Source organism: Brienomyrus brachyistius, unplaced genomic scaffold, assembly GCF_023856365.1.
Source record: "Brienomyrus brachyistius isolate T26 unplaced genomic scaffold, BBRACH_0.4 scaffold62, whole genome shotgun sequence".
In the NCBI taxonomy this organism is placed as follows: Eukaryota; Metazoa; Chordata; class Actinopteri; order Osteoglossiformes; family Mormyridae; genus Brienomyrus; species Brienomyrus brachyistius.
In genome coordinates, this window is record NW_026042337.1 from 366,998 (window position 1) to 393,067 (window position 26,070).

The 26,070-nt window shown below is 54.8% G+C and overlaps 1 protein-coding gene across 1 annotated transcript in view; it reads left to right on the forward strand.

The window, feature by feature from the left end:
• The window catches only part of LOC125725178 (neuropilin-2-like), a 47,379-nt gene that overhangs the window by 12,101 nt on the left and 9,208 nt on the right, over window positions 1-26,070 (forward strand). The window contains 14 exon segments of the mRNA XM_049001887.1: window positions 3,650-3,831; window positions 9,269-9,342; window positions 9,344-9,500; window positions 10,626-10,781; window positions 10,862-11,031; window positions 11,923-12,078; window positions 16,000-16,144; window positions 16,942-17,291; window positions 17,539-17,683; window positions 21,618-21,698; window positions 22,466-22,606; window positions 23,945-24,210; window positions 24,852-24,948; window positions 25,456-25,488. Of these exon segments, the coding sequence (XP_048857844.1) occupies window positions 3,650-3,831; window positions 9,269-9,342; window positions 9,344-9,500; window positions 10,626-10,781; window positions 10,862-11,031; window positions 11,923-12,078; window positions 16,000-16,144; window positions 16,942-17,291; window positions 17,539-17,683; window positions 21,618-21,698; window positions 22,466-22,606; window positions 23,945-24,210; window positions 24,852-24,948; window positions 25,456-25,488 (2,153 nt within the window).

Genomic DNA, 26,070 nt, shown 5'->3' on the forward strand with positions numbered 1-26,070 from the left:
TGAGGACCTGGTGGGCCTCAGGGGTGGAGACGCAGGCTAGGGAGGTCACCTCTGCCTCCTGCTGGGGGTAGTTACATCAAGTCTGCCTTTCATTAGTGTTGGCTACTGTAATCCTTGTTGTTGCTGATGTTAGGTACACGGTGTAGCCATTAACGAGCAGGATTTTAGCAGAGCTAAAGAGGTATATTCCTTTGAGCTCTGCGACTGGCTAGCGGTGGCCAGTTATATGCAGTCTTGCTAGATGAATCCATGAAAGGGTTAAACAGCCAACTTTCTCCTGCGTACCCATATCGGCTTAGACGTGACCTTCAAACGTCCAAAGCATTTGTCTTACTCAGGAAAATCCGCAGGTATTCTGGTACTGGTGCAGGTTCACGCTAAGATGGCTGTCACGCATGGCTACCTGGGTCCTTAACAGAAACCGGGTCAGTGTGGCAGGACCAGGACGGTCTTTTCCCTACTCCTGCTAGGAAGCACACGCACCAGCCATGTGGAGACCTACCTCTCACATCCCCTGTGGCATAAAGCCAGGACTGGCTTTCAGAGGGTTTCACCACATTGTGTCCCAGGCGGTTCCTCACCTTGCCACTCAAAACCTGGCTCCTGTGGTGTTAATACCCATCTCTCTTGGTGCTGTGGTTCAGAGACCCCACCACTCAGGTGAACGATCAGACTCTTTGTCCACAAGGAGGAACTCCCCTGGAAGCCCACTCCATCACCCACTTGATTCTGCAGGGCTCTCAGCAGGAACATCATAAGAGTTTCATAAGTCAGGCTTGTCGCTCTTTGGATATCAAACATCCAAGCGTTGACCTGAATATTCTTCTGGTGTTGATACTTGGCTGCACGCTCACTCTGATCCCTCACTGCAGCTTGTGCTGAAAAATTCCCCATTTTATCTGTTCCACAGTGACCAGATGAGGTTCTTGATGTCAGTTCTGAAGTAAAAGAGCCTTGACTCTCTGTATTCCTCGGAGATCTCAGATTGGTCGGTGCTTCTGAAGAGGATCAGTGTTTAGCTCACTAAAGTTCATCGAGCGTTTTCCATCAGTTTTGCACTCGGCAGCCTTCCCTCCAGTGGAGTACACACTCCAAAGCGGCACGGACAACAATAAGCACTCTCTGGTTGGGCTTCACATTCTCCTGCTCCTTGCTGTCACTTTTCACAGGACATTGGGTCTCCGTGACAAAACGCAGACTTCATATGCTTTCGGTAATCTGGGTTGAGGCCTGGCGCACTCAAGAAGTGGGCCAGACCATGAACAGGGCGAGGGGGGGGACCGGGTGGTACCACTGCTTTGTGTGCCGGGGGTGGGGGCACACCGTATAGGTGTGAAACTAGCTCCCAGGCTGAGAGGCAGCAAATGTGCTAAAGACAATTAACGGCTGATGGCGGAAAGAGTGGCTTGGGATTGGGGAGGGCTTGGTAAACAAGCTGTCCCTCACTGGTGTGGCGTGAGACAGGCCCATGGGAGCTGCAGTGTTTGTTATGGTGGAGAAGGGTGGGGAACCTGAGTAGGGAGGTACCTTCTCACCTGAATGGGACTGTACCCACCAGAAAGCCCCATCCCCGGTTCTGTAGCTGTCATTTATATGGACATGTCCGGCCCACCAATGCCAGTAGACTAGAGCCACCATCACTGGAAATAAGGAGAGGCCTAAAGATGCCCCCACGCACATACGGCGAGAACATCAGCGTAGGCGCTGTTGCCTTGACGGGACTAATTTGGAGGCGTGGAGGGTGGGTGAGTGGCTCAGGGCCTAGGGTGCGATTTTCAGATTCTAGTAGACCTCATCACGAATGGAGGCTGAGAGGTCTTCACTCACTGGATTATGCCACGGCTTGTTTGACGGTAACAGAGCAAACGGCCAAATGGACAAACCCTGCTGCACTGAACCCCTCCACCGGCTCTACAGGGACCACATCAGTTAAGTAAATACCACCGGCATTATTGTAAGCCCATATCTCTGGAAAATGGTGGACCAGGCGACGTCACTCATAAATATTGAGTGCCTCAGCCCTGATTGGACAGTGGAGCCTCAGTCTGTACTGTAACCGGCCTATTGAAAACTAACTCATACTTCACCCAGAGAAAGGCACCCCAAACACCCCCCCCCCCCCCCAAGCTACTCGTGCTGAGGGCCCATTTCTGCCCTGGGGTAGGATATCTGTGAACAGTTTCCCGTGATAGGATTGGCAGGTGATGGAGCGAGAAGGACTGTGACCCGGGTGAACAAGGGAAGGACACAGATGGACGGGCAAGGCATGGGTGGGCGGGGGGGTTGGGAGGCTATTTTGGGTCCTTGTAGCAGGGGCTGGAAGTTAGGGAGGCACGGCGGGACACTTGATGGATTCCATTACACAGGGTCGAGTGCCTATTTGCCCCCCACCAACACCCACTACCTCGGCACAATAATGCTAGTCACATGACCCGTGGCAGATGACTCTCACCCCCCACAGAGCTGAGCAATTTATCTTTGATATTGTGCTCACCAGCCAATGGCGTCATGCGTACACGGACGCGTGGTGAACGGCGTGACCCCCACGACTCTGCGAGGACTCTGGCCGGGATGGTGGCCCTCTAGGGACATCAGAGTCGTAAACGACATTTGCAGGGCCCCACATTCCGCCCCTGGGGTAACATGGTCTCACTTGGCTTGTTAAAGGCTCCGTCTAAGGCGTCCTGCACAGCCTGGTGACAGATGCTTTTCCCAAAGGACTCGGGGGGGGGGGGGCACTATCCTACTATCAGCTGGGTGTGGCACCCTGGGCTGGAGACCTGGATCCGAAGCCTGGAGGCCAGACCTGCCTGCTCCGCGACTCAGCCCAGGCCCGTCCTTGCAAGGTTGACGTCCGTTTCACGCCGAGTGAGCAAAGCCTTATTAGCCAGCCGGGCCGGTTCTGCCATCACTTTGGTCCCCATTGTCTTGCCCCACTGGGCCAGTAGCCTGTTATCTTCTTTATTTGTTTACTGCGGAAGGTTTTAGGGCCTGACTTTTAGTCGCTGAAGTGACAAGAATAATTTAGGCCTTGAATAGGAGGCTGGCTGCTGTTTTTTCTGCGTCGCCGGGTCGTTATGATGCCAGCCATCACTGCTCCTTCTGCTGTGAGAGTCCGTTTCCGCTCGGAGGTGCGAAGCCTTCGCTGTGATAACTGATTTGTATGCATCACAGCTAAATGAGATTGGACTCGCTTGGGGCGGCGGCGGCAGGGGTGGGGGCAGGGGGGGGGGGCAGGGGGGGATTGGATCCCCAGAAAGGTCAGGGCCTCAGGACAGGGGCTTTATCGGGACAGAACGATGTTTGGGCCTGGAACAGTTCTGTTCTTGTTACCATGGGTACTGTAAAGAGGGGGGAAAGTTAGGACTATTCCAAAGGGCACTACAATATTTAGAACATTGGGTTGGGTTGGGGGCCCAGTATGATGTGCTTTCTTGGAGTCCAAAATGTCTAGCGCCACCCCTGCCTGTTACCCTGATTTTGGGCTCTGGTGTTGGTTCTGTAGTCCCCCTCCCTGCACTTGTCCAGGGCAGACGGTAACTTTTGAAATTCTGGTCGAGGGTCAGAGGGGTCCTGGACCAGGCGGTAATGGGCCCGCAGTTCTGAGCATCTTCAAAGGATTTCCTGCTGACCCCTCCCATCTCCTCAGGTACGACTTCATTGAGATACGTGATGGGAATTCGGAGTCTGCTGACCTGCTGGGGAAGCACTGTAGCAACATCGCCCCGCCCCCCATCGTATCCTCTGGGCCCGTGCTGCACATCAAGTTCGTCTCCGACTACGCCCACCAGGGGGCGGGCTTCTCGCTGCGCTACGAGATCCTGCGCACAGGTCAGTGCCCTCGCCTCCACTCGTCCATGGACTACCATTGTGGTGGTCAGTGTTGTGTTGCCTCCTGCAGTGATGTCTTGTACTTCACTGACCCCTTTATGCGAAGCAGCTTGTGATTTTACAGTCACACCTGCTTAAGTCATCGAGATGCAGGACCCTTCCTGAGTAGATAAGTGGTTCTTAGGCAACAGGTCCTTGTTCTCGAAGAGCTCGTTGCAGTCTCAGTAAGGAAAGGCTCTGCATTACTTCAGGGGCTCGAATTGCTTCAGTAAGTATCCATCCATCCATCCATTTTACAAACCGCTTATCCTACTCGGTCGCAGGGGGTCCAGAGCCTATCCCGGAAGCAATGGGCACAAGGCAGGGAACAACCCAGGATGGGGGGCCAGCCCATCGCAGGGCACACTCACACACCATTCACTCTTACACGCACACCTATGGGCAATTTAGCAAGTCCAATTAACCTCAGCATGTTTTTGGACTGTGGGGGGAAACCGGAGTACCCGGAGGAAACCCCACAATGACATGGGGAGAACATGCAAACTCCACACACATGTAACCCAGGTGGAGACTTGATCCTGGGTCCCAGAGGTGTGAGGCAACAGTGCTAACCACTGCACCACCATGCCGCCCCTCAGTAAATATCCAGCTATATAATTATGGGAAAGCATTCAATTGTGAAGAGGGAAGTCGTTACCAGTATCCAGGATGCCGATATCTGTTATGCAAAAGAGTAATAATAAAAGTGGCAGTGATCAGCACTGGAAGTTTGATCAAAACAGGAAGCAGCTTCAATATGTTTCTTCCTGTCGTCTAGGTACCGTGTGGGGTCTGTCCTCATACCAGCAGCATGGACTGGGGGGGGGCATATTGAAAGCCGGAGGAATACTATGATGCCATGTTCTCTGTTAGGGCCCTAGGCATCCTGTTGTTATGGGGGAGGGGCACATTCACAGGTGTCGCTGTTCAGAGACCATTCCTGAAATGCCTGCCTAATTGAGTTTTGATCTCTTCTCCCTGGGGGGTGCGGGGTGGGCGGGTGATGTTACAAACACAACACTGGTCCACGTTCTGCCCTGAGTCGGCACCGGGGCGGCCTCTTGCTGGCTGCCAGGGACAGGAGGTACAGCCACCAGCATCGTTCGAATAATCTGTGGTTCGGGAGCATAGGCTGAGGGGAAGCGAGGCTTTAAACAGCTCACAGCTGAAAACGGACACCATTTTGGGACCACCCTCCACCCCCAAGGACTAGTGGCAGGTGTGAGCGGCATGTTCCATCTCTGTAGGAGGAGGCTGTCACCCAGAGTGAGACGTAAATTGTCATTCAGAGCGGAATGTGAGTGTTGTCCCTGAGCTGCCGGTGTGAGTGGGAGGTAACGTGTGCATGGGGACAGGTTCTTCAGGCTTGATAGGAAGATAAATGCCTTTTTAAGAACTTCATCTCCTTTTTAAAAGAAGTACGAGAAGAAGTTGAAGTGCTTTTTATCATATTTGGGGTTAGAGGTAATGACAGTGAAATGGGAATGACAGAAACCCCTACTGGCATGGGTCTATGGAGGGTGTATTTGCCGTTTGCTTGTGAGTGCGTTTGCCTGTGAGTGCATTAGCTGTGAGCATGTTTGCTGTGAGTATGTTTGCTGTGAATGTGTTCGTCTGTGAGCACATTTGCCTGTGAAGGCATTTGTGTGTAAGTGCCACTTAAAAGCATGTTTGCGTGTTAGCATTTTTGTCTGCGAGCATGTTTGCCTGTGAGTGTTCTTGTGACCGCATTTGCTGTGAGTGAATTTCCTTGTGAGCACATTTGCCTGTGAGCGTGTTTGCCTGTGAGCGTATTTGCTGTGAGTGTGTTTGCCTGTGAGCGCATTTGCTGTGAGTGGGTTTTGCCTGTGAGTATATTTGCTGTGAGTGGGTTTTGTCTGTGAGCGTGTTTGCCTGTGAGTACCTATGTGTGTGTCTGTGAGTATGACAGAGACAGACGGTGTTGAAACGCAGCACGTACTTACGCTGTCCCAGCCACTACATTAGCTTAACATCCCAGGCCTCTGGCATGTTATCCAAAAACACTGTGTACTCATTAAATCGGGAAAGGAAAGAAAATGCAGAGGACAAGTAAGGCGCCCCCCGTGGCAGTGCTTTGTGTGTGTGTGTCTGTCCATCCATGTGTGTCTGTCTGTCTGTTTGTCTGTCTGTCCGTGTGTGTGTGTGTGTGTGTGTGTGGAGTAGGGGGACTCCCTCTAAGTGATACACAGGAATATGTAACATAGAGGAACACCCCCCCCCCCCCACAGCTGGGAGTCTCAGTCTGACAGGAAATCAAGCCTTTCTCCCGCAGCAATGTACCTCTGGGTGTCTCTGGGATTTGGCCGGGTTGCCCTCAGCCAGAACACTTTGTCCTGTAAGTTATTGAATGGATGATTTTTCACTATGTTCCAAAGACCTGCCATGTAGAACAGGACTCCGCCAGAAGCCTAAAAATATGTCTCTCCTCAGGGAGGGGCCTTTTTGTGAATTGGGAGGAGAATGATTAAGAGGACCCAAAAAAAAACCCCCAAAAACCACACGTTTTTTTCCCGGCACATATGGACTTTAATAGATCAGCACCATTTAACTTTTAGCTGGCTGTGACTTGGATGCAGTCTCTGCATTTACAGCAGGGCAGCTTCTCACTGGGGGGTGGTGTTTCTGAAGCGCCCCCACCAAACCTCTGATGTACCACCATCGTTGTTGTCGCCCCTATGCAGATACCTCTCCATTCCTTTCTGCCTATTCCACTTCTCCCATGTCACCCTCTTGTCTCAGCCCAACAGAGGCCATCATTTGGAGCCCCTCTTCACCCCCCCCCCCCGCCCCCGGTCCTCTTGGGTTGGGAGGAAGCATCGCTGTCTGTGATTGACGGCCGGCCAACACCAGGTGTCTCCCGCAGACGTGCCGCACAATGTTGATGTGCCGCCGATCTCAGTGCATTCCTGTGAAAACATAGCTGTCGCCTCAGCAAGCCCGTAGCTGGGCAGCTGTTGGTGTAGGCTGGCCAATGGCAGGTTGCTTCCTCATGAAGCCAGCTAGACTCTGTTTCTACCCTGAAAATGACTGTAACACCCATTAACCCAGCCGGCCAGCTATCCCTGAGAGAACGCATCTCGCCAGTTCCAGCGTGCTGCGATCGCAGATTGGGGGGGGCGGGGCCATCGCATGGAAGGAACCAATTGGAAGGGGCGGAATGCTTTCAGCGGTGGCTTTCGTCACGCATAGACATGTACACGCACATACAGATCTGACACCCGTATGTGAATTCGTGTTCACACCACCTGCAGGTGCACGCCGGTCACAGCACTGCGCCGACACTGCAAAGGCTCACTGGATATACCTGTGCATTCTCTGATTGGCCCCCAGGAGGCACTAGTGCCATGGCTTCAGTGACAGCAGTTTAGGCTGTGCGGACCACAACCAAGACATGCGTGCATCATTATTTGTGACGGCATGTGTGTGAAGAGGAGCCGCCGTTTCTCCATCACGTCACTGTCGGCTTACTCCTGTCACCTGTCCCAAGCCAAGAGTAACAGCAGTGCGGAGGGGGTTCCATTTGGGATTCTCAGTCGGGTCCCCCTTAACCTCTGTAGAGCCCCATAGGTTCCGGGCACCATCTCCACTGACCGATAGGGCAGGAGGAATAGCGAAGCGGAGGTGCTGAGCGTGCGCTCGTCCTCCGGAGCAGGTGGCGTCCTTCCCTTCCATGGCCGACCTCGCCTGGCCTCAGCCAAGGTCGCAGCAGATGAGGCTGTGTATAAATAGGCCCGGAATTGCAGTCACCCGGCTGCCGAGCCGCCCGCCGCCACCTGATTGGCCGCCTGTCCCGGCCGGCTGCCCCACGCCGGCCCACCAGTCCCACGGCACCTATTTCGGAGGATGTCTGTAGCCCCGCTGCCCCTATCCCCGGAATGTGAAAATGAAGCCGTCCATTACCTGTCAGATGCCACCCATGCATGTGCGCTTGTCCACGTGTCCCCCTGCACGTGTGTCAGCCATGCGCCGCATCAGAGTCGCATGTGCTGCAGCGAGGAGTCCTGAGGAGAGCTGGAGCATCTGGGAGCGTGTGTCACTCCCCTGTCCTGCGTCTATATCTGCACTCCGTTCGTTTAGTGGAGTACCGTTACGTCCGCGGTTTGTCCTTCCTGCCGTGTGATGACTCGCGTTTCTAGGTGATATATGACTCCTCTCCTATAGGTGGAAGTTTAACCGGGTGGCATCCCCCGCATTGGGTAACTGGAATGCCTGAGAAAATAATCGTGCATTATTTTTGGCCACTGATTGGAATCACACCTAGCTGTGGTTGATGCTTTTCCATTAGGGAATCATAAACACAAGCCCAGAGTGCTGTGTGTAACTTTATACACTCTCTGTTTGGGTTGGAATAGCAGTCTAAGTGAGGTCTGATCTCCTCCTTCCTGAGAATGCTAAATATCTCTTTAAAGTTTATTTATGAATATCAGCCTGCTTGAATTTGATTTTCATCTGTCTGTCTGTTCTTGTGTTTGTCTTTTTTTTGTTTTTGTTTGCTTGTTAGCTTTTTTATGTGGTGGTTTGTTTTTCTATTTTTGTCTATCGTTAGTCTGTTTCTGTATGTGTTTGTTTGTCTTTACTTGTTAGTCTGTTTCTGTATGTGTTTGTTTGTCTGCTTCTGTGCTCGTTTGCTTTTCCACTCTGCATTTTCCCTACGAATTTACTCCGTGTCCCAGTTTTACTTCAGTTTAGCTCCTAAGATTTTGACAGCCAAACCGACGGGGTGTAAAATCCGAGCTGAGGCGTGTCGGGCAGACCTCGTTGAGGGGCATCGGGTCGCAAGGCACGCTTTCGCTGACTCTGCATGTCGGCGGTCCTTTAGCGATTTCGTTCGGGTCTGTTAGCTTGCGCTATGAGGTAAAAGCACGCCTTCCGTTCCATTTGCCGCGGTACCCTTCAGGATGGCACTTAACCCGGACTTGTACAAATGGGTAAAAATTTGCAAGCTGCTTTTGGGTGTCAGTCAGGCTGCCACAACATAAACTCGTCAAATCATAACCTTTAGTAAGACGGGGAAACAGGACCCTGTAGTCACCTACACTCACATCCTGTATGTACATTAATGAGGTTCTGCAGTGCCCTGTAACCTCTGTGGCAGGAACCAGGAAGAGGGTGGGGGCATAAGGGGGGTCTGCAGTGAATTCCAGCTGAACAAAACAGCCAGACGCCCTTCCAGTTTGGTCTTAGAGCAGAACCGGAGGGTTTTTCTTGCCTCTGAAGGGCTGTATCCTCTCAACATGCGTATTGGCCTCTCATGTTCTCTCTGTCCTCTGCCTGTCCTCCTGCTGTTCGTTATCTTTCCTGGATCGCAGCTGTTTTTCAAATGGCCACCGAGCCCTGCCCACTTCACCAATGCCACGTGTGTCATGAATCTTTCCAGGTTCAGACTTCTGCTCTCGGAACTTCACCAGCCAGTCCGGCGTGATTGAATCGCCAGGGTTCCCCGACAAGTACCCCCCACAACCTGGAGTGCAACTTCATAATCATTGCCCCTCCGCGCATGGACATAATCCTCACCTTCCTGACCTTTGACCTGGAAAACGATCCCCTGATAATCGGCGAGTCGGACTGCAAGTATGACTGGCTGGAGTTGTGGGACGGCCTGCCACAAGGTGAGTCCCGACATGACGAGTCGCCAGCATTCCAGCAGGTTGTGGGGGCGTGGCTGGTGCCAGATCAGGGAGGTCAATAAACAGATGGGGGGCGGGGCCACGTGCCACCATGTGTAATCGACTAAATGCTACGACACGTGGGGTATTATGCCCCCCCCACATCAATGGCAGCAACGGCTTATATGCGCCCTGGCATGCGGCATTTTGCAGCCTGTGGCCAAGAACAGAGTCCAGAGTTCCGGGTTTACACCAGGCCGGCCAGAAAGCCATTATGTCCGTTATTTAGGGTATTTGTCAAGGGTGGGAATTGCAGCTGTGCTAATGTTTAATCGGACACAGATATCAGGATATTTTATTTTTATCAGGCTGAGAGTGCAGGATGTAACACCCTCCCAAAATGAGAGAACTTGGCAAGCAAGGGAGAGCTGGGACAGCAGAGCCACCGGAGTAAAACAAGCGGGGGCTGGGGGGAGGGGGGGCTTTCCTGTTTCCTGATGTGTCACCATGGCCCCCCACCTGTCTCTCTACCTCGTCTTCCTCAGAGGAAGGGCCTCTCTCAGCATAAACTCAAAAAAGGGAAGGCAGATTGGAGGAACGTGTTGGTTGATGGGGGGGAGGGGGGGGGCTCAATTAGGTACCATGGTTCCATCTTGTTGATGGGTCAGATTGTTTGTTTTTTTCCACCATTTGTTCAAGAGGCCCTTTGAAGTGCCCACTCTCCCTAAAAGGAAAATCAATGCCCTGCATCGATCGACGCTTGTTTCGGGCCTCCTTTAACGGCGGCCATCCCTCCGAATCTCGGCGGGGCTGTGGGCCACTGGGGCATTTATTACAGAGTGGCGGGGGAGGGGCACCTCACCCCTCCCTGTCACTATGCTCTTCACGTGGCCTAGATGGAGGAAAAAACATGTCTGATAAACTAGATAAATAGCAGAAGCATCCATTAGGTGGCATCTGGGAACTGGGTGGAGCTAAGGGGAGCTGGGTGGAGCTAAGGGGAGCTGGGTGGAGCTAAGGGGAGCTGGGTGGAGCTAAGGGGAGCTGGGGGGAGGAGCAGATGGGTCTCCTGTGTGATAGAGAAGGGCTCAGCCCGTTCAGTGTCTTGACGGCTCTGTGTGTTGGCAGTGGGGCCAATGATCGGACGTTACTGTGGCACCAAGCCCCCACCCGAGATCCACTCATCCACGGGCCTGCTGTCGCTCACCTTCCACACGGACATGGCGGTAGCGAAGGATGGCTTCTCGGCTCGATACAACATGACGCAAAAGCAAATCAGCAACAGTGAGTGTCTCCTCCCTGTTACACGGCATCCATCCATCCTGGGCTGCTCTGTCACATTGACCCCCCCCCCCTTGTCCCAGGTTTCCACTGCAGCACTCCTTTCGGCATGGAGTCCAAGAAGATCTCGGACGAGCAGATAACCGCCTCTTCGTCCTACATGGATGGGCGCTGGTCACCCCGCCAGGCGCGTCTCAACAATGATGACAATGCCTGGACGCCCAGCGAAGACAGCAACAAAGAGTACATCCAGGTGGGCCCACCCCCAAATGCCTGCCAGCCCCCCACTCCCCACACAGCCAGTGGAGAGGAACACGAGAACTTCAAGCCACTAGTCAACAGCCAGGAACAGGACACCTAGGACAATGAAACAGTTAATGTAAGGAGGCAGGTGTCAGGGGGAGCATCTAATGATAGAACAGCGAGCGATGACTGATAAGGGTCCAGCGGCGGCGAGGTGTTAGAAGCAGCTCCAGCTGGTGTCCCGTTTATTCTCACACCATCGGGGGTGGGGGTGGGGGTCTGTCTGGCTCTCGGTTAGCCAAGAGGGACGCTTTGAATGTCCAGAGCAGACGTCCAGCACACATCGATGCTGGAGCTTGTGTTCTAGAACTTTCTTCGGTTTTGCTCGGCTAGAAGATGCTAGCCATCGCTGCCTTTCCCGCGCTCTGCTGGTAACTGTTCCCTGACTGATGAGGGTCCTTTCCACGGAATAAACACTTAGCGGGAATCCTCAGGGCTATCGATTTTTGTGTCCGAGTGCGTTTGTCTTCCCTCGGCTGTGGCTCAGATTGAGGGGAGTAGGTAGGGAGGCATTGGTCGAACACCACACCTGTCCCCCTGACGGATAACGAGCCGTCCGTGCTGCTCTGCACACGCTCAGGGAGCCTCGCTGGAAGCACGCCGGGCACAACACCGGACGCGCAACTCGCTCTTAGTGAAAAATCACACCTATCGCGCAGAATCTGGCGGTAATTATCACCGCAGCCGCCACAGAGAAAACATCGGCCTAGAGTCCCATCCCCATCGATCGGCAGCCCAGGGGAGCACCCCAAGGCTCCCTCCCTTCCAGGGAGGTGGCTACATTAACCGTGGCCTTCCCTCCTTCTTCCTCTCCCCTCATCATCCTCATCGCCCTGCCCAGGTGGACCTGAATTTCCTGAAAGTGCTGACCGGCATCGCCAGCCAGGGCGCCATCTCCAAGCAAACGCAGACCTCCTACTTTGTTACCACCTTCAAGCTGGAGGTCAGCACCAACGGCGAGGACTGGATGATGTATCGCCACGGGAAAAACCACAAGGTGGGCCCCTGGGTGCGGGGACCGGGGGGGGGGGGGGGGTCAACGGCTCTGCTGCATATACAACCCCACTATTTATCATTCGCGCAAAGCTGTCAGGGTGCTTATGCTTAAGGGCATTTTGTGGTGGGTAACCAAACTGAGTGGGGGGGGGGGCAGTGTGTGTATATGGGGGGGGGGGGGTCTGGAAATGCTGATGGTGCAGTTGCTGTCCTCTGCTTTTTCCATCAAAGTTTTACTCGTTGACTATATCAGGAAGGGCAGCGGCAGGTAGATCATCGCGTGGTCCGGTGCATGTCCTGCCATTGCTGCACCCAACTGTCCCGGGGTGAAGAGTAGCGCAGGAGCGGGTGGGGGGGAGCAGAGGAAACATTTAGCAGAGATGAAGCCTTTGGGGGTGAGCGGCAACCTTGGGGTGGGATGACTACATTTCCCATGAGCGTCCTCTTCAATGGCAGTATCAGGGTCAAAGAGGCAGGGCTGCTGACAGAGCAGGGGAGAGAATAGCCGCTAGCAGACCGGGGAAGGGACAGGAAAGGGAGAAATAAATTAGAGATGCTGAATCAACAGCACGCTGAGGGAAGAGTGGCCTTCAAAGCAGCCTGCCGGTGTCACGGACCTCTAATCTGTTTTCTTTATTACCGAGAAGAGCTGGAAATCCTGTTTAGAGCAGGATGCCGGCAGCTGGAGTGCAGGCCGGCATAGTGACGGCGGCCCCACGGCAGGCCGGCAGAGTGACGGCGGCCCCACGGCAGGCCGGCAGAGTGACAGCGGCCCCACGGCGGCGCAGGCTGTCTCAAGGGAAATGTCGGCATCCCAGTGTTTGAGACGTGACGCTGCCTCTGCTCGGCTCACCTTGCCGGGGGGTCTTTTGTGAATCGTGAGCGATGGCTTTGAGCCCCCCTCACACATGCTTGTGTGTGTGTTGCACCACGCTCGTGTTTTTCGTGCGATTCCGCACCACTTCCCGTTTCTCTTGGACCGGAGTTCAAGCCGGACACCCCTCCGGTCACTCGTGAACAGTGCCCTGCCAAGAGACGTCCTGCATCTTCACTATCTTCCAAGGGAGGGGGTCCCTTTTGCTTCCAACCACACCACCCAGGGGGTGGTCAAAATGAATGTGATTCACGGGCATACATGGTTTGTTTCAGGGGTAGATCTCCTCCGTAAACCTCATTCAGCTCTGCTGCCACATCTTCCATGTCATGGCCGGTGAGATGTGGCAGGGTGACCTGTTTTTGTTGTGACCTGGTTAAGAATCCGTAACTGCCACCTCCTGCAGTCCAAGGTGGAGGGAGGTACCGGAATAATGCTTGTGGCCTTTGGCGGCACTGATCCATGCCTGATTGGCTCTGGTGACGGTTCACCCGGCTGGGATGTCATGCATGTGACAATGTCCGTCGCTTGTCTGACGTTTCCTGCCATACAGAGAGGGGAATCGGACCAGTCCGTCGGGCTGTGCTGTGCAAAACACCCTGATCCAGAATCATCATAGACTCCTGAGTCGCTGTGATGTCATAATAAGGCGCCGTGTTTATTTCAGCCTGGACGTCCCTGTGATGTCACAGTGCATCTCTCATCTTATTGGCCAGCTTCTGACAGCAGTCCCTCGTGTCACATTTTTTTCCCACCATGATGGGTCTTCAGTTTACAAATTTCGTTCGACGCGGCAATTTCCTCAACGTCATTTTTTCCTGCCGTATGTAAAAGAAAAATGCTACCAGCAGTGACTTATTACAGTTTCTGTCGAGCATTATGTGAATAACAGTCATATTCATCAGTTTCTGAAATGCAAGTTGTGTGTTGGTGAAATCCACACTGCGTGAATGCATGTGTAGAGTGTAGGATGAACATGCTGCTTAACACGCATTCAGTACTCCAGTCAAGGGAATTAAATGTTTTGTATTGCTAAACTCCGCCTACATGCTCTCTGGATCCCCATTGGCTCTTCCCATAAAGGTGGGTCTCCCGAGGCCCCGCCCCCTCTACAGCAGTGCTGTGGAGGTGTGAGACATTCTCAGGCCTTGCATGCTGGGAAACAGAAGCACATCTTTCAGACCACATGTCGTTACCACGCACAGGGCAAAAAGTGGAGAAAGAAATCTGGATGAGCGCCCCCTAGCTACCACCATACTCCCTACGGGCCCAGCTCCTACAGCATCTTCATCCAGAGAGTCAGTGAGGTGTCAAGTGGGACTCTTCCTGCTGACGCCATCTCCCCTGGGGTCATTAGCTTCAGGCAGAGTGAGGCCTGATGGCTCTGTGCCAGCAAACCCCCCCGCAACCCACACACATACACCCTTAGAGAGATTTCAAAGATAGGGTCAGCAGCCTGGGTCTTTGCCAGACCGCGATCCTACTACTCTGACAGTACGGGGGGACTTCTCATTCTGCATCAGTGCACACAGCCTCCCATCAGCGCTTTGCATGGGGGGGGTCACCGTGACACTCTGCTCCATCCTCCCATGATACCCAACCCATCTCCCCCCTCGCTGCATTCCTGGGGCTGATTCCCGTGCTCCTGCTGTCCTTCCCATGTCCCTCCCCATCGCTGTTCCGGAGCCTGGCAGAAGGGTCACTGGGGAAATCTCTCACAGGCACCTGCCAGCTCAGCAAAGCAACTCCGCATCCCCCTGGCCAATTAGTCCTTCGCTTCCCCCTGCTGGAGGGTAGCAGAATTGTAACTAGAGCCAACCCTTGACAAGAGCCGGGAAGCAGAGGGCCGTGAAATGGCTCCTGCGATATCAGGAAACCCCAGATGCAGGCTGCGGCACACATGCCCTGAGCAGAGACGTTACGGGGAAGAGCGGTTAGTCAGGGCAGACTCACCCCTCCCTGGGTCGGGTGTCACCCCCTAGGCTCCCTAAAGGACCTGAGCCTGAGTTTGCCCTGTCAGCATAACAACAAACAAACAAATGTATTTTTGTATAGTGGGGTATCACAACATTACATTGTCTCAAAGCACTTTACAGCATCCGCACCCAAAGCCCCCAGTGAGTAAGTCATAGGCGACAGTGGCAAGGAAAAACTCCCAAGAAGGAAGGCCTCCCTTCCTGCTTCCTACTCCCCGCCCCACCAGTCCGTCTAGCTCGGGGGGGGGGGTTGTCTCATCGTGTTTGGCATGGGGACACATGCTGATGGGTGGCTCTGGGACAGATGGTTCAGGAGTCATATGTAAACAGACCTTGCATGCCTCACCCAGACCCCCCCCTGGGTCAGTTCTAATGTCATATTCAGTCTTGGTAATGCCACTCCCCCATACCCCCCCCCTCACAAGCTGCACTACATTAGGGGCAAGGACATACTGCTCCAGCTAACAGACGATCTCAGCGAAGTGGCTCTGTCAGAATGAGAGCCCCCCCATCTCGAAAAGGCTGTGACTCGCGCCTGGCCTGCTCTGAATGTACCCCCCCCCCCCCCAGAAACCGTACCCTTAGTCACGTGATGCTCCTCTGCTCCTCATTCTGCCCACTGTACAGAAAGTTTTGAAGACCACCCCAACACCTTGGACGGCCACGGGGGCCACATGCCCGAATGTGACACGGGTAACATGCCCCCCCCACCTCAGGTGACCGGGGTGACACCTGTCCATCATGTTTCTTTTCGTTGAATAAATTAATAAATGGTCATGTGCTGTGGGAGAGGGGCTAAACTGAGCGATCACATGTTGCTCAGTGATGGGAGCAGAGAGAACCCCCCCCCTCCATGACCTGAGCACAGGGGTCACGTGGGTCATGGGGACACATCTAATCAGCACCTGTTCACACCGTTCACCCTTCAGGAAGGCCCTGGCCACGCCCCTTTCCTCACCACAAGAGCCCCGCCCCTTAGCCTTCTCTCAGCCTACTGCCCCCTGCTGGTGGGAGGCCTCCTCTAGGTTCGTCGTCACGCCGTCATGTGACCCTTCCATGCGTCTCCTTGCAGATCTTTCACGCCAACACGGACCCCACAGAGGTGGTCCTGAACCGCATCCCACAGCCCGTCTTGGCTCGATTTGTCCGCATCCGGCCACAGAGCTGGCAGAATGGGATCGCACTACGCTTCGAGCTCTACGGCTGCCAGATCACAGGTACGTGCCGCCCGCCGCTGTCCTGATGGGCCGCCCGACGTTATGCCACTCATCGGGCCCGCTTAGGGAGGACTAATTCGCTTTGGTCTATTCTTAGCCTGCCTGTGGTTACCTGGGGGGCTGTAATTCTGTTTGTCTGCCCCAAGCAGACGGCCCAAATGGTGATCTAGAGCGCTGACGCCATTGGCGGGTCCTTCACACTCCATCGATATTACGTTACGCGACCCCCTTTTGTCCGGGGAGGGGGGTCCGCCCACTGCAACCAGCACAGATGAAAGGCCTGAAATGGCCCTCATTAGCAGACTGGGGGCCCCATGGGTCACGCTCGGCGGCCCAGTCTGGGTAGAACAGTGGGGGGGGGGGGGGGGGGGGGGGGGGGGGGGGCAGGTGGCCCACAATCTGGCCTGCAGCTCTGTTTCTCTCGATACCGGCCCCTAACGCCCACCAAGACACATGCGTGTGAAATGGCTGTTGTCAGCTCTGGGTGATTAGCGCCCCCCTGTGTCCGGTACAGCCTCCTGCGGCCGTCAGCTGTCTCGCCTCATGGTCCCTCTCCATCAGCCTGGCAGACTCTCAGCAGCGTGACTCGGCTCATTTGCTCTCCTTCCGAGGGTCGACTTGTATTAACCCGTTGGGGGCTTGGATGTAGGTGGGGTTCTGTTGCGTCTGGGGTTAACTGCCCCCCACACGCTTCATCCCCTGCAGTCACCCTGAGCCCCTCATCCCAGCCACCATAAAACGTCAGTTTCCTTTAACTGAGACTCTACCCGCCCTGACTGATTCCCCCTCCATGACAGACGCCCCCTGCTCGGAGATGCAGGGCATGCTCTCCGGCCTGCTCCCCGAGGCCCAGATCTCCGCCTCCTCCACACGGGACCTCCACTGGAACCCCGGTGAGGCCCGGCTGGTGGGCAGCCGTTCCGGCTGGTTCCCGAGCTCCACCCAGCCGCCAGCGGGACAGGAGTGGCTGCAGGTGGACCTGGGCTCCCCCCGTAGGGTGCACGGCATCATCACGCAGGGGGCGCGTGGCGGCGACGGCGGCTCCAGTGCAGAGAACCGAGCCTTCGTGCGGAAGTACCGGGTAGCTCATAGCCTGACCGGCAGGGACTGGACCTTCGTCATGGACACCAAGACCAGCCAGCCCAAGGTGAGCTTCAGGGTGAAGGTGGCCTGCAGGACCATGTGCACCCAGCAGGGGGCGTGCTGCAGAATGGGATGGAACAAGTCACCCTGTCTAGGATTAGTGGTTAGAAGATGATGGATGGATGGCTGGATGGATGGATGGATGGATGCTTCAATGTTGACTGGGAGGTGGTGCTTTCGGGGGGGGGGGCAGAATGTGCAGTTCTGAAACAAGTCTTTACATGCCCCTCCCCATGTGTGTCCCCCCACAGATCTTCGAAGGGAACACCCACTACGACGCCCCAGAAGTGCGCCGCTTTGAGGAGATTCCTGCCCAATTTGTCCGCATCTACCCTGAGAAATGGTCCCCGGCGGGTATCGGGATGAGGATGGAGGTGCTGGGCTGCGAGCTGCAAGGTGAGCCCCCTCAACACACACTCAGACAGACAGACAGACCCCACCCCGCCTAGTCAGTCAGACAGACACTCCCCTCCCACCCTGCACATTCAGACAGATACCACCCCCCCCCCACCCCATACACTCAGACAGACACACCATACCTCAGAGCTGTCTTCTTTCTGCACGTTTGTTCGTGTTCAGGAGCACAGGGGGGTGTCAGCGTATCTACATGCTTCAGTTTTGGCCCCCCCCTTGCCTCAGCCCTTCCCCCCCAAGCACTGACAGTCCCAATGACTGATCCACGCTCGCTCTCTGAGGCTGTGCAGCTCTGCTCCCTTCTTCACAGAGTAAACATCTCAGCTATGCTTCTCCATCCTCCTTTCCCATGGGGGGGTCAGCCTCCTCCACACCTCCTTCCCTGCTTATCTTTTTTTCGATCCTGTCTTTGTAACATTCTCCCGACCTGTATTCAGATGGTCATGTAGGTCTTCATACAGGCAAGTGTGGATTATTGCACTCATTTGTTGGTTAATTGTTGGTCACCTGCCAGCCGTCATACGCACACACAGACGCAGACACACAGGCATAAGCTGAAAGGTTTCTGGGCTTTTGGTTTCTGAGAGGGGGGGTACGACAGGCCAGAGACGGAGCAGATCACACAGATCCGCCGTGGAGAGTCTGCTAGCCGTGTAATTACACCTTCTTTCCGGATTAATTAAAAACAAAGGCTATTGCGGGTAAAGGGTTTGCTTAAAACTAAGCTTTGTTCTGCTCTCCTGAAGAGCATTACGGCACGTGTTTTAATAAGATGCTGAGGGTATATTAATCCCCTCGACGGAGGCTCGGCTCGGCTCTCTGGAGTGGGGAGTGTGGAGACGATGCGAGAGAGTGTAAGACGGCGTGAGACAGAGAAATTTATAGAGAGCATGTATGTGTGTGTGAGAGAGAGACCCCGGGTGAATGTGAGAGGGTGTATGTGGGTGTGAGAGAGTAAGGCGGTGTGTGTCTGTGTGTGTGTGTGAGAGAGAGAGAGAGAGAGAGAGAGAGAGACCTCATGTGAATGTAAGGGGGTGTATGTGGGTGTGTGTAAGGCAGTTTGTGTGTGTATATGAGAGAGACCCCGTGTGAATATGAGAGTGTGTGTGTATGTGTGTGTGCGGGCTCCTGCTCTGGTCGACCCTCCACGCCCCTAATCCTTAGCGACCATGTCACGGTGCCAGCCCCCCCGCCCCCCCGCAGCTGTTGGCAGACATCGACGTGGCACAACCCCTCTGCCAGGGTGAGATTTACAGGAAAGCTTTCTGCATAATTGAAGCTGTTTTTAATGTCATGTCACCGAGAAAGTGCTGCGTCAGGGCCGTTGGCTTGGGGAGCACCGGGCCGGGCTGAGCGACGCTGGGGGCCGTCCTATCGCCGTGGCAGGCTCTCCGCCTGGACCGCCTTTCAGCGGCTTCCAGGCAGGGAAACTGGAGCCCCCCCCGTACTCTGGGTGGCGCTCTGGAATTAGCCTTGACAGGGTGACTGCCGGAGAGCACTATGATCCCATGCAGACAGACGCACATGTGCAAGTCCCCATGTCACCTCTGACAGCTGGTGTGCCATGGAAAGGTCACGCTGTTTACACTGTGTCAGGGCCTGACCTTTAAATACACCGCACAGAAATCTTAACGGAGCTGTGTGTAACAAGGAGCTTCCCACTAATGCTAATTTTGCAGACTGGGGGGGCATAAGAAGGAGAGGGAGACTGAGAGTGGGGGAGGGAGAGAGGGACCATGAAGCGGGGAAGTGCAAGGTGGCAGGGGGGAGACAGACACAAAGAGAGAGGGACAGGGCCTTCCAGGGCTCAGTGTGCTGTGTCTCAGGGCACTGTGACACTGGCCTTCCCGGGCCCAGTGTGCTGTGTCTCAGGGCACTGTGACACTGGCCTTCCCGGGCCCAGTGTGCTGTGTCTCAGGGCACTGTGACACTGGCCTTCCCGGGCCCAGTGTGCTGTGTCTCAGGGCACTGTGACACTGGCCTTCCCGGGCTCAGTGTGCTGTGTCTCAGGGCACTGTGACACTGGCCTTCCAGGGCTCAGTGTGCTGTGTCTCAGGGCACTGTGACACTGGCCTTCCCGGGCCCAGTGTGCTGTGTCTCAGGGCACTGTGACACTGGCCTTCCCGGGCCCAGTGTGCTGTGTCTCAGGGCACTGTGACACTGGCCTTCCCGGGCCCAGTGTGCTGTGTCTCAGGGCACTGTGACACTGGCCTTCCAGGGCTCAGTGTGCTGTGTCTCAGGGCACTGTGACACTGGCCTTCCCTGGCCCAGTGTGCTGTGTCTCAGGGCACTGTGACACTGGCCTTCCCGGGCCCAGTGTGCTGTGTCTCAGGGCACTGTGACACTGGCCTTCCCTGGCCCAGTGTGCTGTGTCTCAGGGCACTGTGACACTGGCCTTCCCTGGCCCAGTGTGCTGTGTCTCAGGGCACTGTGACACTGGCCTTCCCGGGCCCAGTGTGCTGTGTCTCAGGGCACTGTGACACTGGCCTTCCCTGGCCCAGTGTGCTGTGTCTCAGGGCACTGTGACACTGGCCTTCTCGGGCCCAGTGTGCTGTGTCTCAGGGCACTGTGACACTGGCCTTCCCTGGCCCAGTGTGCTGTGTCTCAGGGCACTGTGACACTGGCCTTCTCGGGCCCAGTGTGCTGTGTCTCAGGGCACTGTGACACTGGCCTTCCCGGGCCCAGTGTGCTGTGTCTCAGGGCACTGTGACACTGGCCTTCCCGGGCCCAGTGTGCTGTGTCTCAGGGCACTGTGACACTGGCCTTCCCGGGCTCAGTGTGCTGTGTCTCAGGGCACTGTGACACTGGCCTTCCCGGGCTCAGTGTGCTGTGTCTCAGGGCACTGTGACACTGGCCTTCCAGGGCTCAGTGTGCTGTGTCTCAGGGCACTGTGACACTGGCCTTCCCGGGCCCAGTGTGCTGTGTCTCAGGGCACTGTGACACTGGCCTTCCCGGGCCCAGTGTGCTGTGTCTCAGGGCACTGTGACACTGGCCTTCCAGGGCTCAGTGTGCTGTGTCTCAGGGCACTGTGACACTGGCCTTCCCGGGCTCAGTGTGCTGTGTCTCAGGGCACTGTGACACTGGCCTTCCCGGGCCCAGTGTGCTGTGTCTCAGGGCACTGTGACACTGGCCTTCCCGGGCCCAGTGTGCTGTGTCTCAGGGCACTGTGACACTGGCCTTCCAGGGCTCAGTGTGCTGTGTCTCAGGGCACTGTGACACTGGCCTTCCCGGGCCCAGTGTGCTGTGTCTCAGGGCACTGTGACACTGGCCTTCCCGGGCCCAGTGTGCTGTGTCTCAGGGCACTGTGACACTGGCCTTCCCGGGCCCAGTGTGCTGTGTCTCAGGGCACTGTGACACTGGCCTTCCCGGGCCCAGTGTGCTCTCCCGGGGGGAGAGCGGGGGCACATCAGCACTGGGCTGATGGCACATGAGTGCGTGTTCCCATATGCATTTGATGGCTGTTTATTGTTGTCCCTTGGAGAGGGCGGGGGGAGGAATAATTCCCATGCAGCTTTTTCACTAATAGCCCCCGCTGATATGGAGAGCGATGCTCACACAGTGTGTCAGGATCCCCTCACAACAGGGGCCAGATTAGGTCACGGCAGGCCTGATGGATCACACCAATATGTCTGAGAAGAGCCCGGAACAGCTGACCTGTGACTGCGAAGGCAGACAGACGCTGACATAAACACACGGCCACTCAGCAGGAGCCCAGCAACCCTGTAAAACCCCGTAATGCTTAAACGCAGGTCTTCCTTTCTGTATGCGTAACCTCCTGAAACCGGAGAATCCCCGCCTGGCTGAGGGGGGTTTAACTCCGCTCTCAAACGGCAGGATGCCAATTCTTCAGTGGCTCACAGACCACCTGAGCTCCAGGGACAAGCCCTCACTAACCTCCGTTCTTGTTTCTCCACAGAAACCACTTCACTGGCCAGCAGTATTACGCCCACATCACCCGTTCCTGCAGAGAGTGGCACGACACAGAGAGTGGTGTCTGGTGAGTCATGGCCTCTGGGCTGCCCATAAGCCTTGACAAGAGAAGAGAACTCCACTACCCATAAGCTCAGATGAGAGAAGAGAACTCCACTACCCATAAGCTCAGATGAGAGAAGAGAACTCCACTACCCATAAGCTCAGATGAGAGAAGAGAACTCCACTACCCATAAGCTCTGATGAGAGAAGAGAACTCCACTACCCATACGCCCTGACAAGACAGGATAATGCCACTACCAATAAGCCCTGACGAGAGAGGATAACACCACTATCCATAATCACCATCTAGGGATAAGAACTCCACTAAATGCCTATACTCATGAGCTTAATATGAACATAAAACAAGATCTCAACTACCAAATCTGTCAAACTAATTCGATAAATAACAGCAGAGAACCTGGCACTGTTGCCAACATGTTATAGTTAAAGTAATACTTATAAGCTGAGCTGATGGTCATGTTTTTCCAGAGGAATCCAGTGCTCCCAGTATGAGTATGGTCCAGTAGAGGTTTCTGTCATCATGGGGTTTGGTACGAATCAGGCTGCACTAGGAGTGATTCACATATTCCAGTGGCTACCCTCCCTGACACACACACACATGTTGACACATACACACACACTCACACACTAGCTGGGTGGTCCCTGAAGGCCACATGCGACGGTTCAGAGGTTCTGCAGGGAGTCTGGCCCAGTGAGACCTGCCCTGCATTCCATGTTTGATAATAAGGCTTTCAGTGACTGATCTCATGCCCCTTATTACCCACCCCCCAGCTCCGACCACTACCCCCTCCTCACTGGGTGACGTGTGTAACTTCGAGAGAGGTCTGTGCGGCTGGACTCACGACCCATCGTCTGGCCTGAACTGGTCCCAGCGTGGTACCGGAGGCAGGGATCACCTTGCAGGCTCTGACGGTAGGAGTGCCTTGGCCCATCAGTCTAGCATTTTCCAAGGCAACATCCAGCTTTGCACTGGAGGGACGTTGCATGGTTTACTTCATGCCGTAGGACTGGGGGCATTCTGAGCTCTTCACAGGAAATGCAGTGTCCACAGCCTTAAAAGCGGCAGGCATTAACCCCTGGGGGGTGCAAACAAGACCCTTTACCCCCTTCCCTCACACACAGAATTTCAGGGGGTGCCCCTTAGCTGAGTGACCCAAATCTTTAACGTTATATGGTATAAAAACCGGAGATAAAAATTTGCTTTGTTAGCGAGTTAGCAGTTAGCATTTAGAGGCCTTTGGTGAGATTTCTTTAAGGGTTTGTAGCCCTTTTTCAGTGAATTTTACGAATCGTTCCAGACATGACATAGGCTGAGATGGAGCATGAGAGGGTCAGCTGTCCGACTCTCTCCTGAAAGCCAACGTACTGGAAGGGGTAACTGGTTAGGCCTTGATATCGGCGAGGGTGGTGATGGCTACTTTCTGCCCCCCAGACCATTTAAAAGTTCTTTGCCTGTGGATGCCACAGAAATGCAAATCATTCACCTCTAACACAATGTTCAGGTTAATAACCACCATTTAAATGTTATTTATTATGGAATGCATGGTGAGTGAACAAAATCATAGAAAGATCACTTGAAAAAGTACTTTGACTTCAAAGTAACTAAATCACAGCTGCAAACAGCTACCAAGGTGATTCATTAGGCTGAATACCAATCAGCAGTGTTCGTGTTGCCCTTAAAAGAGGCTCAACAATCAGCACTTTGATATGAGATTTCAAAGCAACATGAAGCAGCTAAGAAGGTTCCAAAGAGGCCAGACAGTTTCATGTTTCAGGGGGCATGGTCTGGAAAATCATGACAGCAAATATCTGTGCTCAAAAACCTGTGTGATGAAAGGATTTTTTAAAAACTGAACATACTGTCAACGTACTTCCTTAACAAACGCAGTAGAAGGACTATAAACAGAAGTTTATAATTACCCTCAGGGCAGTTAGGGGGGCTCGCATATAACCGGGCCCGTTTATGAGATCACTTTTATTAGCTATAAAAGCCATTTGTGTCACTGCGGTGCGATTTGGGTTCCACAAGCCACAGAGCAGAGCATTCTGGGAGGAGGGTGTAATGATCCAACCATGAGGGTGACCGTGCTGTCAAAGTCACACATGGCACATGATTAGTGATTCAATCTGGCCCCCATAGGGGGCCCCTTAGTAGCTTGGCACTAGCATCCCAGATAGCCAGGGAATCAGTATCATTTCTGTGGTTCTCTGTCCCCTCTGACACTTGCTTCTGTTCCACACCTCACACAGAATCTGGGAGTTACCTGTCCGTGGAGGCCAGCCCCAAGACAGCAGGCCAGCGGGCCCGACTGCAGAGTCCCGAAGTGGGGCCCGAGCGTGGCCCCTTCTGCCTGCTCTTCTCCTATCAGCTGCAAGGGGAGGGCGTGGGCAGCCTGCGCGTGCTGCTCCGTGCCGCCGATGGCGACGAGACGCAGCTGTGGGTGCTGCAGGGAGACCAGGGGCACGCTTGGAAACAAGGCAGAGTCACCCTGCCCCGCTCGCCCAGGCAATACCAGGTACAGTCAGCAGGGGGCGGCGCTGTAGATCATGGCGGGGGGCTAGATGGTTGTTCTGTATAGGATGACCCCCCTCCTCAACTAAGCAAAAACGATCAAAAATAAGCACCGCGACCGGTGTCGAGATCCAGACACCTGTGATTAACCAGGAAACACCCCAACCAACAGGCGATTACGCCTAATTGATATTCTTGCACAGCCGTAGCAAGCAGCCAGAACTGACTAATGAGGCTGTGAGTTCATTAAAGGCATTGGCGATAATCGCGGGAGTCGTTTCCCGCGTGAAGGGCGGCCGTTCGCGGTCGTGGGGAGAGCCGGCGTGACGCTTACTGGCTCCGTTTGCAGCCACGCCCCTCTGCGTTCCGGATTATGCACTAGGAGGGAGGGACGGGTTCGGTCCATTTAGCCTCGAGTGCTAGGATACACCATCCCATGGGTGATGGTGCGGGAGGGGAGGCTATCGACGATCATTCAGGCTGCCCTGCGCAGGCGTGGGAGTGCAGGTAGCAGAGTCAGCGGGCTCAGGGCCTTGATGGGGCCCTACTGTACACTGGGGAAAGGGTTCATTCCCAGCTGTGAGCACAGGGCAGTTATCAGCTGTGTGAGCGACTGAATATTGATGTAAATGATCCTCTTCCTAGGTCATCATGGAGGGAGCCCTAGACTACGCAAACAGGGGGCACATCTGGATTGATAACATCCACATGAGCTCCGGCACGCCCCTGGACGAGTGCAGCCGTAAGTGGGCCTGTCCGCACCCTCAGTGTGCGCACGCAGACGCACACACACACATACACACACACACACATACGTACAGTCCAAGAATTCCTGTCCTTATGGGGACTCTTCATTCATTTCTATGGGTTCTAAGTTCCAATCCCAACAATGACGATCTTGACCCCTAACCCAACTCTAACCTTAGTTTTTTTTTTTTATTGCAGTCACCGATTTTTATAAAATTGAATTTCCCCTTGTGGGGCCCCTTTTTTACATTGTGGAGACATTTGGTCCCTACAATGTAATGTATAGTTGGAGCACACACACACTTACACACACACACACACACACACAGCGAGTTCCGACACCAGCAAAGGCAGAGTAGACAATAACACTTAATGTTCTTCCTTGACAGAAACAGAAAGGAGATGTTGGCCGCAGCCCTTAATGTGACCAAAGACCCTCAGAGGTCTCGCCGCTGCCCCCGCCAGTCTGACTCTAACCCTAAGCCCCTCTGCTCTCTTTCAGAGCCGTTCGAGGCCTTCCCCGCTGATGTGCCCGGTGAGTCTCACACGTCTGAATGTTTCTGCTTTGTGTGGCACGGCTTGCGCTACCCTGGCGGGGGCAGCCCCACGCCCTGCCCTGACCCCCCCTCACCCTGAGCCCCACTGCCTGGTGCTTGGCGCCTCATGGACACAACGGGACTCGGGTGACGGGACACGGGCAACCAGATGCACCGTTTGGGCGTCATGCTCGCTGCCAGCATGCCCTTCACCCAGCCTGTTGCCGTACTCCATGTTGCTGTCGTATTTATAAACAGGCATGACGACGGGCTCCTCAGCATGGGGGTCCTGAGCCTGCCGCTGTCGTTTCTCAGAGAGTCGCTACTAGCATGCTACGTTTGTCATGTGCAGCAGTATTGCGAGAACGTCAACCCCCCCCCCCCCCCCCCCCCAGACCCTGCGATCTGTCTCTGCCACTTTCCCCACACCGCCGCATCTAGCAACCACCCGAGGGGGGGAGGGCTGCCCGTCAGCAGCACACAGCAATTAGTGAGGCGGGTGGGGCAGCATGTGCAGTCATGCCTGCCAGCTCAGCTCAGCCCCTTGCGGAGCTGTCCAGAGCTGCCTCACGCCGCCAGAA